At 45.8% G+C, this 19,040-nt stretch overlaps 1 protein-coding gene across 2 annotated transcripts in view; it reads left to right on the forward strand.

Annotated features, from left to right (window-relative positions):
* Positions 1-19,040, forward strand: part of TMEM67 (transmembrane protein 67) — a 663,651-nt gene that overhangs the window by 97,180 nt on the left and 547,431 nt on the right. For both annotated transcript variants that reach the window (XM_069220469.1, XM_069220470.1), the window contains exon 7: positions 11,199-11,261. In XM_069220469.1, the coding sequence (XP_069076570.1) occupies positions 11,199-11,261 (63 nt within the window). The remainder of the gene's footprint in view (positions 1-11,198; positions 11,262-19,040) is intronic.

A 19,040-nucleotide genomic window follows, 5' to 3' on the forward strand; every position in this document is an offset into this window, starting at 1 on the left:
ACTGTTTTGAGCTGTTATGATTGATACCTCGGAGGTAAGATGGGAAGTTTCTTACTTTGGAAGTAAAGTAAGAAGCTTTGGAGGCATTTGCAGAGAGACTGGTAGTATCTACCCCCTTCATAAAAATGTTGGCAAATTTTGCTAATTTGGTGGTAATATGATACATTTAAATATATCTTCACGTTATTCATGTATTAGGGTAACTGGATTGCCACCAGAGATTCTGCAGAAGATTATTAAATGACTGCTTTCTGGAAACAGTGGGCCTCATTACGACCCTGGCGGCCGGCGGTAAGCTTGCGGTAACACCGCCAACAGGCTGGTGGTGTAGCGCCAGCGTATTATGACCGTGGCGCATTAGCCACTCCAACATACCGCCAGTCATAATCCCCAACCACCAGCCTTTTTATGGCGGTAAACACCGCCATCGAAAGGCTGGCGGTAAGGGGGAGTTGGGGTGCCCCTGGGGGGCCCTGCACTGCCCATGCTCCTGGCATGGGCAGTGCAGGGGCCCCCAGGCACAGCCCCATCGCGCATTTCACTGCCTGAATTTCGGGCAGTCTGAATTTCGGGCAGTGAAATGCGCGACGAGTGCTGCTGCACCCGCTGCACATCAACATTGCCGCCGGCTGCAGTGTTGATGTGACTTTTCCGCTGGCCCAGCGGAAAAGTCAAAATAGGGAGCCACATAAACCGCCATCACTGGCGGTATAGTGGTGCCCGCGGCTTCAGCGGTCTTTCAGAAAGACCGCTGAAGTCGTAATGAGGGCCAATGTTTCTAGCACAGGTGGATTATTAGGTTGCATAAATGAAAATCTTTTCAGAGACTCTTAAGTTGTTATGCTAAGAGGGCGAAAGGAGTCCCACAAATTATATTTGCATCAATGTAAAAAGAAGTACCTTCAGGGGCCCTTTACCAAGGGCAGCAACGTCATAGGTGTCAACAAACCAGGTACTCTTCATGAATAGTTGTTAGCAGCTGTCCCTTCCTCAGCATATAGAGAAAGGTTCCTATACAGCTTTCAAAACTTCATGGCCATTTTCCCCCTCCATCCGAACAAGTAGGGAAGAAAATTTTATTTTTCACCTGAGTTTGACAGAATGGAAATTATGACAGGTCTTTGGGTATCGGGCATTGTTTAAAATGCGACTCTCTACAATTTTAAGCAGTATCTGCTCAGATGCCACCAAGATAGCATAGGAACAGGCAATCATGCTTAGTACAGTTAAAAAATGAAATGCATACCTTGCGCGAAAAGGAAGCAATAGCAAAAGTACCTATTTACCACCTGGAAGAAGTTCTTTTCTCTATATGGTATGGTAGAGGAAAAGCTCCTTCTGGAAGCCTAAGGCCTATTTGAGATCTGAGATACCCTGACACCTTTATTAAGGATTAAAATTCATGATGGGGCCTGCTGGACACCCTGGAGAATCTTTTTGGTGATTGGGGGCGGGCTCTCCCTCTTTGGCATCCAGCACGGCCAACAAAGGGGTGATAGCTGTCAGATGTTTAGCACATAGTTTTCAGGAAGCAGATGAGCTGCTGAAGGTTTGAGCTGCAATACCAAACATTCTGTGGAGGCTGTAGGGATCAGGAGGTGCAATGCCTCACTGTTATCTAGCTCTCCACAAGATGGCACTGGCCTGCTCCTTAGGCCTAGGATATGAGAGGCCAGCGAGAGGAGGCTTGTAGGTGCCTCCCTCGAGGGAAATTGTGGGAATGCACTTGAGCTCTCCTGACCACATGATTGGGTTGTTGCAAAGAAAAGTGCAGAGAGAAAATGGTGCACTAGGCTGATGGGTCCGAGGTTCAGGCAAATGAGTAACAACGAGTCTGTTATAAATAATTAGAATTGAAAATATTTCAATTCTGAAAATATGAGACTTTAAACGAAACTGAGGTCTGTGGAAAGAGTAGTTGTCTTCAGAATGTTACACCTGTTCTCCCCTTCAACCAATATTCTGTAGAATCTTTGTGAGACACAATCATTTCTCCCCCCCCAAGTCTTTTTGAAATCCTCCCTCTGCATACTTCATACCTTATCTCTTCCCTTGTATGCACCCTCCTTTCATGCTTTCTTGCATGCACTTCATTGCATCTCCTTCGCGCCACCATCCATTTGTACTACACACCCTACGCACTCACCTGTAAGCACTGATTTCTCATTTATCTGTAAATAATTTGACAGCTCGGGTCTTCCTTCACACACAATTTCCTATAATCACAATTACAAGTGGCATTCATGACCATTGCTCGATGCCATCTGCAGAGAGGCCAAGGACTGGTTAAGCATGTATTTTGAACACCTTTATGGTCAACAGACCGGCACTGTGAAAAACTTGCACTGCCTTCAGCCTCAATTCCAGAGCTCTGAAATGTGCTTTAATGTAAACTTAAAATGTAAACATGAGCTACCTTGCTGACATGGGTTGTTTTAACGGTTTGTGCAGAAGTTTCTCAGAAATGGATTGTTTTCCCAGTAAAGTTAAGAACAGACTACAGGGCCGGATAAGAACACATTTCAACATCAGCTTTTATCTGCTGCCAGGTCTTCGCCCCCGGGGTACCTGTCCCAGTTAAAGCCCTGGACATATCTTCATGCTGAGGTCCAGTATTTCAAAGGGAAAGAGATCCACTAATTATCCCCTTTGCCTTGAGAGGTTTTAAACAAAGCCTACATGCTGCTGACCTAGAGCATGAAGGGTTCCCAAGAGACTAGAGGTACAGTGATAGCTGAGTTGGGAAGTCCACAAGTCTGTGAATGGATCATGCGAGAGGCAGGGAAAAGGAATCTGAGCTCCACTGATGGTGGGAAAATACTGATTTTCCTGGACTACAGCCAGGGCACAAATAATTGCAAATGCTAAAGATGAAGGATCTGTTGATGCTGTTGTAGCATCCTGCCAAGCTAAGGAGTGATAAAAGAAAATCATCACACATTTATGCTGGTGAAGGCAGCCTAAGCATTTCTAAAAACAAGGAAGACAACAGCATGCTTGTATGTTGGACGGATTCAGGTTGAGCCTGTGTAACGTTAATTTCCTTTTACTGTGCATGATGAAATTAGAAGAAAAATATTCAAAGTATTTTCAGTTTGGAAGTCTTTACTATTAAATAATAATATATTGGTAATATAATTTGATATACTGTTCTAATTTTCAATGCCACCTTTTCCCAACCTGTAAGGTTAGACTGTGGGGGCTGTGCAAACAGTGGAATTTACATGATGATCTGAAATTTCCCATTGTTTGCCACCAACTTACTTTTCTCCCTCCTCTGCCCATCCCCATCTGCTTGCTCTTCCATGGGAAGTGTTGTAGGGTTTTCAAGTGTGAACCCTGCTTTCAGTGTTGAAATTGTAACTTTTTCGGCTAGAATGAAGAGGTATGTCAAGTTCAATTGTGTTGACTGTTCCCCATCTTCAGAAGCAAGGACATTTTTGTACCTGTATTTTATCATGGTCACGTGCGGGGGAAAAAAGCACTTGCGATACCACAGCAAGCCTTTTACATTTGCTGCCTCTTTTAGTGGATTGACAAATGCATCAAAAAAATATATTTTGTATATTTTGCAGAAGGTATTCTGGACCTGGAAGTAGGTAAAGTGGTTGCTTTACAGGAGAAACGTTCTCCCCTGATGCTGAAGAATTGCATATTCCACAAAAGTTTGATGCTGCAACCCCTTCTATGAGCAATGGTATCTTGTCTTTTCACTAGTTCTGTATGCCAGGCTACAGGCGAGACCACCGTAAAGACACCTTTTCCATCACTGGTACCAAATCTCATGAGGCTGTGAAACAATATTTTCATCATGTAAAAGGTGCAAAACATCCTGAGCTGACCGGTCATCAGTGAGAATATCGAGCAAACCATACCATTCAGGGGCCGGGTAAATAAATAACCATAATTTCAGGTGCTTTTCACCTCCTTCAGGGCAGATGACGGAGGACCATCTGTCCATCTTATGGCAGGGAGTGCAGGCCCTTTTGGCCAAAGGGACTATAGAGAGAGTTTCTGTCACAGAAGTAGAAGCTGGGTATTACTCCTGCTACATCCTTGCTCTGAAGAAGAAAGAAAGCCATTGTCCTATTTTACATCTTTGCCCTCTCAATACCTTCCTGCTGAAGGACAAATTAAGGATGCAGTCTGCCCTGGAACCTGGAGACTGGATGGTGGTATTGGACCTGCAGGACCCTTATTTTCAGGTCCCTTTCCTGCAGGCCCACAGGCCCTACCTTTGGTTCACAATGGGCAGGAGCGTTTTCAGTTATCAGCGTTCCCTTTTGCTTCACCAGTGCCCCTTGGGTGTTCACAAAAGTGATGGCGGGCATTGCAGCACACCTTCAGAGGTCAGGGTACCAGTCTACTGCTACCTTGACAACTGGCTGCCGAAGGTGGGCTCACTCCAGGAAGTCGTCCTTTTAATATCATTGGAGTTCACAGTCAGTGTGCTGACGTCACACCTGACTCCTTTGCAGATGCTCCGGTTCATCTGAGCTATTACAGTACGGTTTAGAGCCTTTCCACTGGAGTGAAGAGTTCAGCACATTCAGGCTATGAGCCCAATGTTTTGGCCTCGGTCCTGGAAATCAGTATGGATTACTCTAAGGCTGTTGGGATTGTGGGCATCCTGCTAGCCAAATACACGAGGTGGCAGATGCGGGGTGGCAGATGCAGGTTCTGTAATGGGACCTCAAATGGGCACAACATCAGTGAAATCTGTCAGATTGTAACCTGATTTCGGAGGAAACTGAAATAGATATGCAATGGTGGCTACTGGACAGCGAGTGGGTCAGAGGCATGTGTCTCTGCTTATCCCACTCAGAGCTGATGGTGTTCATAGGTGTATCATTGCTCGGTTGGGGCGATCATCTGGGAGATATGAAGATCAGGCCCTCTTATTTCTTGTGCATACTTGACTCCACATCAGTTTGGGCTTAAAATCATGTTACAAGGAATAAGAGATATATTGCCCACCCATCACTTTCACACTGTTTTCATCTTAAACATTATAAACTCTCCCAAGATGTCTCCATCTGGAAGGCTGTACTTTCAGTTACTGGGTGCATACTGTCTCAGCCATCGTAACGTGACCCAGATTGACAGCTGACTTAAACCAATTAACCCCAAAACCTAGAACCGCCCAAACAGTTTTTTTCTGATGGATTCTGTTAACTGCAGATTCCTCAGCTATAGAATATTCCCCAGGCAACAGACTGGATCCATCATTTTTTTGTGAGCAGTACCCTGCATGCTGGTAGGTGGCATCCTTCAGCTCTTCGTAGCATCGTCTGCGCCAGAAGTGATGTACGCCGTACCTATACAGATGCCACCCTGAGCGCTGATGTCAATTCTTTTCTTTCTGTGCCAGTCAGCAGACTTGGAGAGAGCTACCTCCAGTCAATTTTTGACTGACTCTTTTAAAAAAAAAACTTTTGTTGAAGCTTTAATGGGATCTTTTCTCCTGTTGTTTCAGGTATGTCCACTAGAAAGCCTGGCTTCAAGCCCTGCAGGGCCTGTCACTGACAGATGTCGGTGATAGACCCTCACCTTGTATGCTTCTGATACTGCGCCGACTTCCGTGCCATGCTCCACAAGGCCTTGAGGGAGCGGTCCCTCAAGCTCATCACCGCTTGATATGCAACACCACAACGGTCTGGATTCTGGTCGAGGAGAAGGTCCCGGTGTGTCCCGGTGTCCATTAAAGAGCTCAAGATCTTTGTCGCACTTAAAGCCGTCCGGGCGTTCGGGTTAGTCTCACAAGAAAAATCAAAGAGGACTTTGACTTCACCCCATCCGTTGAAGTCATCCAGTGCAAGTTGGTCCCCTTCAATCCACAGATGGGTCCATACCAGCACCGGTCATACCACCTCGACCTTCGCTGATGCTGTTCCCGATGCTGATGCTCCTGGCACCCCTGGCGGCACCATCCCCGTTCTCATTCTTGACTCTGATGCAGAGCCGGAGGGCCATCGTTCAACGCCGACTGAAACCTTACCCCCAAGGACTGGAGCTTGAGCGCTATTTTTTATGGGCTAGGACTTGGAAAAGATTGAGAAGGGCCACTCGACCCTGAGGAATACTGACCCCAACATGGATGGTGTTGGGAATTGGAGTAGGCAATTGGACTGGACACCTCCAGATATTGGGTGCTCTCTCTTCCCCTACCTTGGCTATGGAGGAAGGAGCTTTGTTTTCTATGGTGATGAGAAGGGCAGTGGGGGACCTGAACCTCAGCCCTCAGTGGCAGTCAAGACAAATGCCTTGACAGTGGTGCTTCAGCCAGGAATCAATCAATCAGGATTTGTATAGCACAGCTGAGGGTACCATGTCTCATTCGAAAAGCCAGGTCTTGAGCTTCTTTCTGAAGTCCGCCAGAGAGGGTGCTGTTGAGAAGTGAAGGGGCAGGTCGTTCAAGGCCTTAGCAGCAATGTAGGAGAAGGGAGCAGCCCCCACGGGAGTGGATTTTGGGGGGTGTGTGCGGGGGCGAGTGAGGTGGATTGCAGGTGTCTTGCTGGCAGGTGGAAGTTCAGTCGATGGTTGATGTAGGATGGTCCCTGCTTGTGTAAAGCCTTGTATTCATGCATGAGACTCTTGAACTGGCATCTGCTCTGGATGGGGAGCCAGTGGGGTTGATGTGGGTAAAGGTGAGGAGGTTTAGGATGAGTCTGGCTGCAGTTTTCTGTATGGTCTGGAGTCTTCTAAGGTGCTGGGTGGAAATTCCAGTGTAGAGGGAGTTGTAGTCGAGGTGGCTGGTGCTGAGGGCCTGTGTGACTGTCTTTCTGGTGTCGATTGGGATTAATCTGAAGATTTTGCGGAGCATGTGACGGATGTTGAAGCAGGAGGAGACGACTGAGTTGACTTGTAGTTTCATGGTCAGTTGTCTGTCGAGGATAATGCCCAGGTTGCGTGCCTGGTCTGTTGGTGTCTGTGTTGGTCCAAGTTCTGCTGTGCACCAGCTGTGGTCCCATACGCAGGTGTTCTTCCTGAAGATAAGTACCTTTGTTTTGTTGGAGATGAGTTTGAGGCAATTGTCTCTCATCCTTCGACTCCATTGGCTATGTTGGCCATGGTGTTGCAGAAGTTTGTTTTGATGTTGGCAGGTTCGTCGATCTGCAAGAAGATGAATTGAGTGTCATCTACGTAGAAGATTATGGATCTGATGAGGTCTGCTGGAGGGAGTCATGTAGATGTTGAACAAGGTGGGGATGAGGGGTATTATGATGTTCCTTGGTGAGGAGGTGAGAGGGGGCAGTCTGGTCTGTGTGTGTCCTGCGAAAAAAGGTGCGATCCACTTGAGGGCATTTTGCTGGATGCCGATGTTACCCCCTCAGAACTGCTTCACCCCTTCAATGAAGCCCTTCTGCTTGGGACCTGGTCCAAGTGCAGCTCAGGGGCTCCTGTGAACAATTGCCCACGGCCACCACCCTGCTCCAGGGGACCCCAGTTTCCTCACACAACACCCCACCTTGGAGAGCTTAGTGGTCCAAGCCTACACCTTCCTGTCTAAATCCTGGCGCATTCCCTACCACTTCACTGGATAAGGAGTCCAAGAGGCTGGACACCTTAGGCACTAAAATGTTTTTTTCCAATAGCCTGGCTCTTTGGTCCATGAACACTGCATGCCTTTTTGGGCCATTACTCCCACGCTCTGAGGAGGCCTGGGCCATACTTTCCCAATCAGTTTCTGACTGAAGAGATGCAGCTACGTTCACGATTAGATGTGGGCTGGATACAACTGTCTTTCTGGGCAGAGCGGTTTCCACATCGGTGTCCTTACGACGCCACTACTGGCTGAGAACAACTGGCATTTTATTGATGTCCAAGCCTCACTAATGGGCATGACTGTTGATGGTTCCTATCTCTTTGGAAACAAGGTGGACTCTGTGCTAGTGCGCTTCAAGGATAACAGAGCTACGGCCAGGTCATTTGGCCCTACCATGGCCCTTTGCCAACTCCAGTCAGTCTTTTGCTCATTTGGTGGCCATGGAAGGAGCTTCTAGTCGCATCCTTACCTGACCAGTGACCATGGCATGCAAGTTCCCCAGCCTCCCCTGCACAGTGCGGCACACAAGCTCTCCAGCCTCTACGTGGCAGAGGACATGCGTGGTACTTGCCAGACCCTGTGGGTCAGGCAACCAGAGGTCAGGCTGGTCAAATCCCACTGCCCCCCACCTCCCCCCCTCCCCTTCGCCAGCTGCAGCCTCCAAACCTCTTTAGTTTGCCCTCCAACCATCATGGGCAACCAGTGGGAGGCAGGATACGCCATCCCCTGGACCACTAGAGGTTGATAATATCAGACTGCTGGGTTCCACAGATTTTCTGAAGGAGCTTTTCCCTCCCCTTCTTTACTACCCCTCCACCCATGCCACCCTCTTGTGAAAGGTTGACTGAGGACCAGCTCTCCATACTCCACCAGGAAGTGGTGGCTATCTTGGCCAAGGGAGCCATAGGGAAGGTGCTGATGTCAGAAATAGGTCATCATTGTTATTCCTTCTACTTTCTGGTGCCCAAAAAGAACAGAGAACTTCGTCCTTTTCTAGACCTGCACCATCTCAATTTCTTCCTGAGAAAAGAGAAAATTCTGAATGCTTATGCTCGCTCAAGTCCTATCTGCCCTGGACTCGGAAGACTGGATGGTGGTGTTGGACTTGCAGGACACATATTTCCACAATCCAATCCTGCCTGCCCACAGGTGCTACCTGCAGTTTACGGTGGGCTACAAGCCTTTTCAGTTCGCTGTGCTCCCTTTTGGCCTTACCTACGTCCCTTGGGTGTTTACCAAAGTGATGGTGGTGGTTGCAGCTCATGTGTGAAGATCAGGGGTACCAGTCTTCCCCCATCTCAATGAATGGCTGTTGAAGGCAGGCTCGCCCCAGGCAGTCATCTCCCACCTCCAGATTCCGGCGGACCTCTTGCTTTTGCTGGGGTTCACTATCAACATACCAAAGTCACACCTGACTCTCTCTCAGGCTCTCCCTGTCATCGGAGCTATTCTAGACACAGTGCAGTTTCAGGCTAATCCTCCTGAATGGTGAGTCCGGGATATTCAGGCTATAATTATTTTCAGCCTCTATCCTGGGTTTTGGTGAGACTGACTATGAGTCTGCTGTGCGTCATAGTCTCCTGCTTGTCACACCTGCTTGCTGGCATATGAGGACTCTGCAGTGGGACCTGAAGTTCCTGTGGGCACAGCATCAAGGGAATCTCTCCAACATAGTTCAGATTTCAGAGGGAACTACACAAGATTAGCAGTGGTGGTTAACAAACCACTACTGGGTCAACGGCAGACCCCTCTCTCTTCACCAACCAGATCTGACAGTAGTGACCGGTGCATCACTCCTGGGATGGGACGGCCATCTGGGAGAGGTGGATATCAGAGGCCTCTGGTCTCAGGGGGACTCTCTGAACGCCAGGGTGGCCAAATGCAGCTGAAGATGCCTAGGAGATCACCAATAGTGTCTCCTTACGGAGGTGGTGCAAGGGGTCTTTCAGCAGTGGGGAGAGCCTTGGTTAGATCTGTTTGCCACCTCTGAGAACATGCAGTGTCATCAATTTTGAACGTTAGAGTCTCCAAGGCAGCTCTCACTCAGAGACACACTTCAGCTTGAGTGGAGCTCAGGCCTCCTGTACGCCTTTCCGCCCATATCACTCCTACTTAGAGTTCTCAAGAGGATCAGGAATGACCAGGCCCAAGTTATCCATGTGGCTTAGGACTGGGCTCTGAGAGTTTGCAATTCCAAACTATTTAGCATGGTCATCAGTCCTCCGATCAGGCTGCCCTTTCGGGAGGATCTTCTGTTGCAGCAGCAGGGGAGGGTTGTTCACCCGAACTTGTCAACGCTTTGCCTTCATGCATTAAGATTAAGGGGCAACAGTTGACAGCTTTTGCCCTTCCACCCGAAGTCTGCAATGTTATTTTGGCAGCTTGGCGTCTCGCCACCAAGATTGTATAAGCGTGCTGCTAGAGCAAGATCTGGCATGGTGTGCAGAAAAATTACTTGAATATCCCCCCCCCCTTTCTCTGGTTCTTTTGTTTATTCTCTCTCTTGCCTAGCAGGGCCCTGCCTCGGGCCCCCTAAAGGGCTATCTTTCTGCTATCTCAGCCTTCCTGATCAGCCACCCTTCTTCAAATCTCTTATTGTAAATAGATTTTTGAAAGATCTCCAACTTAAGTCACTGCCTTCACTTTTTGTCATGCCTCAGTGAGACCTCAGTCTCCTCCTTACGTTCCTAAGGTGTCCTTTCATGTTCCTTACCATCAAGAAGGCCTTCCTAGTGGCGATAAATCTGCCTAGAGGGTCAGTGATCTCCGGGCCTTGTCACCCAAGCCTCTGTATTTAACCATCTTCCCAGACAAGCTGGTTTTTCGCACTAGAGCTTCCTTTCTAAACAAACATTGTTCATCTTGCACATATGTATGTATACATATAATTTGAAACTGAGCTTTGCTGGCTCGCACAAGGTCGTATCATTGTTGCATTTTAAAAATCATGGTTGGAGAATTAAAACCTATTCTATTTGGAGTGACTCAACCAATTCAACAGGCATATAAATAAAAAAAATATCTCCTATTGGTACCATGTTTAGCAAAAACATACACATTTGTGGACCGTTTTAGTTGCATTTCATTGTAAATTCAAATAATTACCAATTTTTCAACAATCCTTCCTAAAAGCACACATTCTGACTGGTTTAAATACAAGCCTCACCATGTATCAACAACAGGTCAAACCTGACTGAATTTAACAGGGGAAAAGTATATGTTATTTACTGTACTATGCGGATTTTGGTGCAGTAACAAAACCCGCAATAGGTGTTATTTCATCTGATAAATAACAAACCCAATGGTATTGATATTTATGAAGTGCGATACTGATTCTAAGGAACTTGAAGTCAGGGCCTGATTAGTTACCCTGTTGATGAAAATAATATTTATAACTTGTTTTAGAAATATATACATATCTAATGTTTCCCACCTTAGTTTTCTTCCATCACAATGCTGTAACCATCACCAATCTCAAAAGTACTCACTTCATCGACCTAAGCAGCATGAAAAGATGGATCGGTTGTGATTGTAGTCGAACTTGTGACCTAAACGTTACAGAGAGAACCCTTAATTCAAGCTACCATACGCACATAGTTTCATATATATTTGAAATAACAGCATTGATGGAAAGCTTTTTTTGTACTTGTAGGGTATATCACTGACTTCGGCATGGTTTGTGGAGCATTTACAAGGGGCAGCAGCAGCCTGCTTGGTGAGTATATTATATGTTTGTTTTGTACAGTACCGTTTTGGATTCTAGAACAATTCTGATATGCATGGTGTAAATATTAAGGTTAGTGTATCACATCATCATCCATAGGTACATACATATGCATCGGTAACAAAAACACCTCAAGCATAAGTTATGGCTACTTTTGCTTGAAGGATATTAACAAATGTTAAAAAAAACAAATCTCAGAAATGGGCAGAAACAAAAAAAGGCTACATTGAAGTTACAGTTATGAAACAAAAGCCAAACAGTGTGTGAAGTTTGAGTTATGATTAGCTGTGCAAACCATAACTTGTGCACCCATCATGCCCTCACAGGACATCAGTGATGATTACTCAAATTATGCCCCTTACAATAAAAAAAACCTGGACATCACTTACAACAGGAGCAGGAGGTCAGAGTTTCCGAAGGATCAAAGTGAGTGTGGAGGCTTTCTAGAGAATGTGAGCTGCTCAGAGAGACAGTGACCTTGCGAGGTTTGTCTGAACTGACCCAACACCCAAGCACTTGTTGAGAAGGTACAGAGATCATAGGTGGACTGTGAGGGTGATGAACTTGCATTGTCCACACCACATACAATGCCATTGCAGGTGAGCGCATGTATCTTCCCATTTTTTGCTTAAGAGGTACGGTGGAGCTTTTTGTCTTCACCTTGGGCCTTCTGGTAGTGTTAGGTTAGCTGAGGCCGGTCATCCTGATTTCCATATCTCTGCTTCAATTTTGCTGTGAGTTTCCCGTTTGCTAACTGGTGAAGCAGTATTTCCTTCAGGGCCAGTGCTACTGCAGGTTAATATTAGTCTGCCTCCTAAAGCACCAATTAATGTAGCACCAGACTTGTTGGTTTCACTAGCTGGGATCTTTGACTGTTCTGCTCCACCCACCAACCTTCTTGTGACCTCTGATCAGCCCTATGACCAATTGACTGATCTTCCATAAGTATTTTGTTACTAAAAAGGAAGAAGGAAGACCTTAGAGACATGTATTTCAGTCCTGACAAACGGGAGCCAAGAGATATGTTTCAGTACTAGTTCAGCTGCGGCCTGTAAACAAGAGATAATCAGCTTATGGCCTTTAATTTCAGGGTCTCATGTCCTGTAGTTTACATGCTCAACTTGCTCCTTATTTCCCCTGTCACTTTGGTCTGCAGATTGAGTCTACAGACATGTTAATGTTGGGACCAGTTACTGTTGGTAATGACCATCAATAAGGAAATGCCTTGGTTCTACCTAGTGTTCATGGGATTGTGGTTTATTTTGCGCATTTAAAGTATAGACCTAAGCTTTCCATTATGCAGAGTGGTGTTGCAGAAAAATCATGACTGACCTATCAAGCATCTCAGCTTACTATACCACTGTAAAAAAAAAAAAAAAAGCAGTCGTGAGCCCATCCTTTTCACCATTCCCACGTTTTTTTAATCATGTATGTACTTTTGAGAAGGTTTTGCAGCAAAAAAGATAATGGTCAATATAGTCGATATACAAAATATCCATTACACTTCAAGCAGATGTATTCCATCTTGTAAACTGCCCCATGTACTTTTAGTAGCTTTTGTAATATTCCATTAGGTTTTCTTATAGCGGACAAGAGGTCAGCTGTGCAGCTGTCAAAGTTGCAGCTCAGTGCTGTTTTCACACACTAATTGTTTGTGTTATGTTGTGTTGCAAGCTCCATTTTTAGAAAGCTCAAATAAGACATTCACAAGTATTTGTAAAAATCCTGCCTCACTGATAATCAGGAGGCAGAATAGCAGAGAGACTACAGGACCAATATCTGCTCCTTCTAATGCTCACAGCTGCTTTTGCTGGTCACAAAATTGGGTGGCAGCTTTATACCCCCTTCTCCCCCCACCGCCATGTTAGTGGGTTGCAGTTTTGACATTGCATGTTACTTAGATGTTTGTGACTGGCAATGGCACTTTATTAGAACAGAATGTGGGGTTTGCTTAAGATACAAAGCCTGGAGATTTCCAAGGCACAAATTTTGCATTCGCAGAAAGTATTTGTATGTCTTCGCCAAGATGTGGTCTAATGGTCAGGCTACAGACATTGGAAATAGAACACCTGGATTTTAATCAATGGAACTTTATAACTTGCACAAAGTTTATTTTGCCTAGTTCCCATATCTTTCAATCTCTGAGAGTTCCCTATGATATTTATACACAAGTGTGTAAATGTATTGATTTACGTTCCAATGTGGCCCATTTTTAAGTTGTCAATATTCTTACACCTCTTTGTGGAATGCTAGCTTACATGCTTAAGCAGAGTTTTTTTAACTGAGTTTTAAAATACAGTAACTTATTTAAATGCACTACGGGGTGTGGCCAGGATGGAAGTGCAGCAAGACACGTTCTCAACTCCATTATGGCCCAGGCTTGACCTCCTTCATCAAAGCCTCTGTGGGCTCCCTGTACTTTGGATACTGGCAAGACATGGGTGGGGACCCCAGTAGAGGAGGAGAAGCAGGTCTTTCCCTGCAGTGGTGGCCGGAAAGTTCTAAATTGAATTAGAAGAACCTACAATTTACCCTAGGCACGACAGTAAATGAATTTTTGGACCATGTACAAAAAAACACAAATATACAAAACAAAATTATCTGTTAACTCCTTAAATGAAATGGCCAACACCCCCCCTACCTCCCCAGTGGGCCTGTCGGCCATTGGCTAACACTGGGGAGGCATATAAAGTCCCTCTGGTGCAAAGCACAGGAGGGATTCCTTTATTATTTTTTAAACTCTGGCTGGCTAGGAAGGCTGAGTCGTCGTCTTTAAAAAAAAAAATAATAATAATAATAATAATTTAATGTAATGACAATCAGCATTGTGCAGGGCACACTTACTTCATTACACTAAAGTGGAGGAAACACTAGCTAATGGGTTTGTTTAACTTTAACTGCGTCAGTGCTTGGGGCATATCTCAGCCACCCAAGCACTGATTGGGATGGGAAGAGGTTTCGCTGGAGAGGGGAGAATCTCCCCCTTCCAATGATATCTCTGCCCAGTGAATCCCTGCTTGGAGATTGTCACAGGAGAGTGATCGTCAAGCAGGGATCCACCCACTAGACAGCAGGGATGGGGGTAGCAGCTCTAAGGCAACAACTTGTGCTCCCCCAGCAAATTTGACGGCTACAGTCACCCCCTTCCCCCAGGGAGAAGATGTGGGTAATTACTTCTTATCTGCAGGGGTAGGAAGCCCGCTAGACACCAGAGTGTAAATAAAAAAATAGGGATGGGGCTCATTATGGGCATGGCCGTTCCCCCACCCACCAACAAAATATACCGTTAGTCTTTCTGCCCCCTAGACACCAGGGCTTACTTAAAAACAAAATATATATATATATATATATATGTGTGTATATATATATATATATATATATATATATATATATATATATATATATATATATATATATATATATTTGACTTAAAAAAACAACAACAAAGGTTACAGGGGCCTTATAGTTAAGTTCTGAAGTTTACTCACACAACACCATAGAACGTCTTCAGCAGTAATTCTTAGAGTTATCTCAAATAACTATAACTCGTGCCCTAAGGTAAATATAAATTGCGCCCCCGCGTGAGAGCATCTCTGTGAGTGGGTGTGTGAGTCTGCAGGGGTCGGTAAGTGGGTGAATGAGTGTCTGAGTAGGTGCGTGAGTCTCTGGGTCTTTGAGTGTGTGCATGAATGTCTGAGAGGGTCGGTGAGTGGGTGCGTCACTGTCCGAGGGGGTCTGTGAGTGGGTGCGTGAGTCTGAGTGGGTCTATGAGTGGGTGCATGAGTGTGTGAGTGCACCTGTGAGTGGGTGCATGAGTGTCTGTGTGGGTGTGTCAGTAGCTGTGTGAGTGATTCTGCCACAAAGGAATCTGACCAGCCTTTTTATCCAAGAAGAGTCCACTTTTTTGCACAAAATATCTACCCAAGTGGAGTTCCTTCTGCCTCCATGGGTAAATGTCCAGTACGTATTGAACACTATAGCTGAGTAATGGAGCACAATGAAATTACACCAGCGACCTTGTGTGCGTTTTGGCAATGTCATTTTTACTAGCGCGTCTTTATGAAGAAGTTTGTGATAACATGAATCATCCTATAGAGAGGCAATGAGACTACAGAGACTTAAATCTTGACCAGACCAGGGTCCTTCCTGTTATCTTTATGACATAAGTGCTTCTTTGTTTTGTGGAGATGTCCTCCTATCCCTCGGCATCAAGAACGCGCCACCAAAATCGCCGGAAAATGCACTAGGGGCCCTTTGATAAGCTGTCCATCATCCTTGCAAGTTGGTAAGACCTTTGCATACTACTAAGTTGGACAATACGAGCGGGTGGAGTTTCCAGGTGATTTGTACATTTGCATACTCTGAACAATTTAAAGGGCGAATCATGGACTCTGCTCTCATCAGGAGAGGACAAGAAAGAATCTGCACATCAGTCACATACAGATTGTGGTCTAATACATCAAAGATGCATTCACCTCCACAAAGGATTTCATATAATTTTTCATTATGGAATTGCTGAGTAAACACACTTAATAGTAGAGAGGGGCTGGGCTCCATCCCCGGGGCCCGGCCATAAACAAATGGAGGAGAGGAGACTTTGGCCCTCTCCCGGGCTGATTTTGGCCCATTCCCCCTGGGCCCAGCCTTCATTCAATACAGGAGGGGGGCTGTGCTTTCCCGCCCCTTCCAGGGCTGATTTTGGCCCTGGAGACCCCTACCCCCAGGGCCTGGCGATGTTTCCCGGGGTACCTCAGGGACCCAGTTTGCAGTGGGACTGCGGGGGGAGCATCAAGCCCCCCCCCCCCCGGAGTCCCAGTCGGCTCCTTGCCTCCTGTGGAAGCCAGCATTGCTATTGTACACAGGGAGCTCCTAAACATGCAGTTCCCTGCATGCAAGAGCAATAGTTTTATCTCTTTCCCTGCCAGCATGTCTGTGGGCAGGGAAAAAGATGAAACCTCCGCTTCCAGTGGGTGGGAGCACTTTGACAGCTCCTGCCCGCTGGAAAGTTGTCAAAGCTCCTGCGAAGTTAGAGCAAACAGCTATGTCCCAGGGTAGGCAACCCGGGACATAGCAGGAGCGACCCCCTCCAATGTTTAATTTAGCTCCCGGGAGGTGGTGGTCCCCAGGGCCGGGGGTCCACAATGGACCCTCTTCATGATTTTATTTATTATTTATTCATTATTTTAATTATTATTATTTTTCACTACCTTCCCGCGGCCTCCCCCCTACTATTATAAATGTATTTGGCCCTGGGGAGGTGGTGGTCCCCAGGGCTAATATAACTCTAATATAATTTCTAGGTGGGGGGCCCGTGCCCCCACTCCTTGTTTAAGCCCCCATTGTCACCGGAACCTGGCCCACCTGGAGGCAAAATAAAAATAAAAAAAAGCGTGGGAGACCGGCCTTTTTTTTTTTTTATCTTGGGGAAAATCTGCAATCCATCCGCAGAATTTTCTGAGATTTATTTTTTAAAAATTGCATTTTAGTCCTGCCGGGGTCCCTGGGGACCCCTGCACCAAGGCTAGGGGCTCTGTATCCCTCCCCATGCCCCCCTTTTTTTATTTTTTATTTTTTTATCTTTTTTTGTGGGACTCGACTGAAGCTGAGCCCCAAAATGACTGCCAACCCTTCCATGTTGAAGTGTTGGCAGCCAATCGGATAGCAGCACGGGGACAGTTGGATCCACGTCGCTAGATATCTATATTACTTAACCTTTAATATCTCCAAAACTACTGAATGGATGTACACCAAATCACAAAAAGCACAATGTGTGGAACAGGATCTCGCTTTCTGCCAAATTTGGTGTAACTCCATTTGGCGGTTTGGGCTGTAGGCGTGTCTAAAGACACTATGAAAAAATTAATGGGGAAAGCTCATTTTGGGACCCCCTCTATTCTCAGTACCCGCTTGACGGAGAACTCCAAAACTTTCAAGACAGCAGCTAACCCAACTAAAGTATACATTTAGAAAATTTTGTGAAGATTCGTCAAGCGGTGCCAGAGTTATTTGCAAAACTAAAAACGCTCTTCCTATGGAAACTAGGTGGGGGTCGCCACTAGATAGTTATAGTTAGGACCTAGTTTTTATAGAAAAAGCGTTTTTTACTTGCCTATATCTTTCGCACCGGTTGAAGAATCTTCACAAAATTTTCCCAAAAAATTTGATGCTCACGTCAATTGCTGTCTGACAAAAGGGGTGGGGGGGGGGTGCCAAAACGTGTTTTCTCCATGTTAATATCTATAGGGATTTTGAAGAGGAATAGTGTCTGGGCCAACGAACAAATTTACACCAAATTTGTTAGAAAGCTAGCTCTTGGTCCAGAAAGCGACTTTTTTTGAGATAAGGTGTAAATTCATTTTCTAGTCATTAAATGAAAAAAACAAATTTGTGTATATATAGAGAATATGATCCTCCTCGGATCCTCCCTGGATTCGAAGGAAAAGCAAGGCCCTGATTGGCTGGCCGCAACCTGACAGAAAATTTGTGCCCAAATTTTGTTTCTCGCATTGCCGGGGGGTGAGAAAAAACTGTGTAAATACATATAGGGGCAGGATACAGGTATTCTGACCTCACAGGACACATCGAGGCGTTCCTTGGGGACCCCTCATGGGCAAAAAAATTGCCCTTTTTATTATTTCAGCCAATTCGAGGATCCTCCTCGGATCATGGGGAAAAGCAAGGCCCTGATTGGCTAGCCACAACCAGACACAAATATTAACGTGTGCATTACAAAAAACATAGAAATTCACTGAAAAAACACAAAAGTTACAAGGAGTTATAGTTAGGTTGACATTTCCCCATACAAAACCATAGAAATTCATCAGTTAAAGTTATATTTATAGGTATACTTATCTGAGGAAACTATTACTCATGCCGGAAAGTAACTTTGGGCAACGAGCTATAGTTTCTTAACTTATGTATAACTATAACTGCTGAATTTCTATGGTTTGGTATGGGTAAAAGGTCAACCTACCTAACTACAACGTCCCCGTAACCTTTGTTTTTTCCAGTAAAAAAAATAAATAAAATAAAATATATATATATATATATGTGTGTGGGGGCTGCCCATTCTCGCTATTGCCCCACCCCCAACAAACTATAACTATACTGTCAGTCCTTACATCTGGTGATTATCCCCAGTCTATCTCCACATCACCCCCCACCCTGCCCCCCGGGAGGGCAGAAAGCTCACTAGGCACCCAGGCTTAATTTAAAAAACAAATGTAGAGGTGGGGAGCTGCCCATCATGGCCCTGGTAATGCCCCCACCATTCTAAACCACATGCTGACAGACTTTCTGCCATGCCCTCGCCAAGGGGTAAGAAGGGGGGTGATTAGTCCAGATCTGCCTGGGGGGCAGAAAGCCCACTTGACACGAGTGACTGCATTTGTGTGGTACTTGTTTTGGGTGGGGAGGACCCCTCCTTTCCCTATGCATGGGCCAATGCTCTCCTCCACCCACACTCCCTTTAATAAAATATTGGGGTGGGTCTGGCCCATCCTAGCATTAGGCCCCATGCTCGCCTTAAAGTGTCAGTGTGTCTGCTCCTCTGCAGACTAAAAAAAATCCCACCCCAAAGGCAAGCAAGAGGATACTTGAATATTTTTGGTTGTTGTCGCTGCATATGGGCCAGGAGAGTGTGGCTAACTCCCAATATCGTCCCAGTTGCAATAGTGAATGGCTTCACTTTTTGTGCGTAAGTAGACTACCACCTGGGAAATCCTACACGACCCAGTCAGTTGTGAAAACTAGACACAAGGGGGAGTTCAG

The sequence above is a fragment of the Pleurodeles waltl genome, chromosome 2_2 (assembly GCF_031143425.1).
Source record: "Pleurodeles waltl isolate 20211129_DDA chromosome 2_2, aPleWal1.hap1.20221129, whole genome shotgun sequence".
In the NCBI taxonomy this organism is placed as follows: domain Eukaryota; kingdom Metazoa; phylum Chordata; class Amphibia; order Caudata; family Salamandridae; genus Pleurodeles; species Pleurodeles waltl.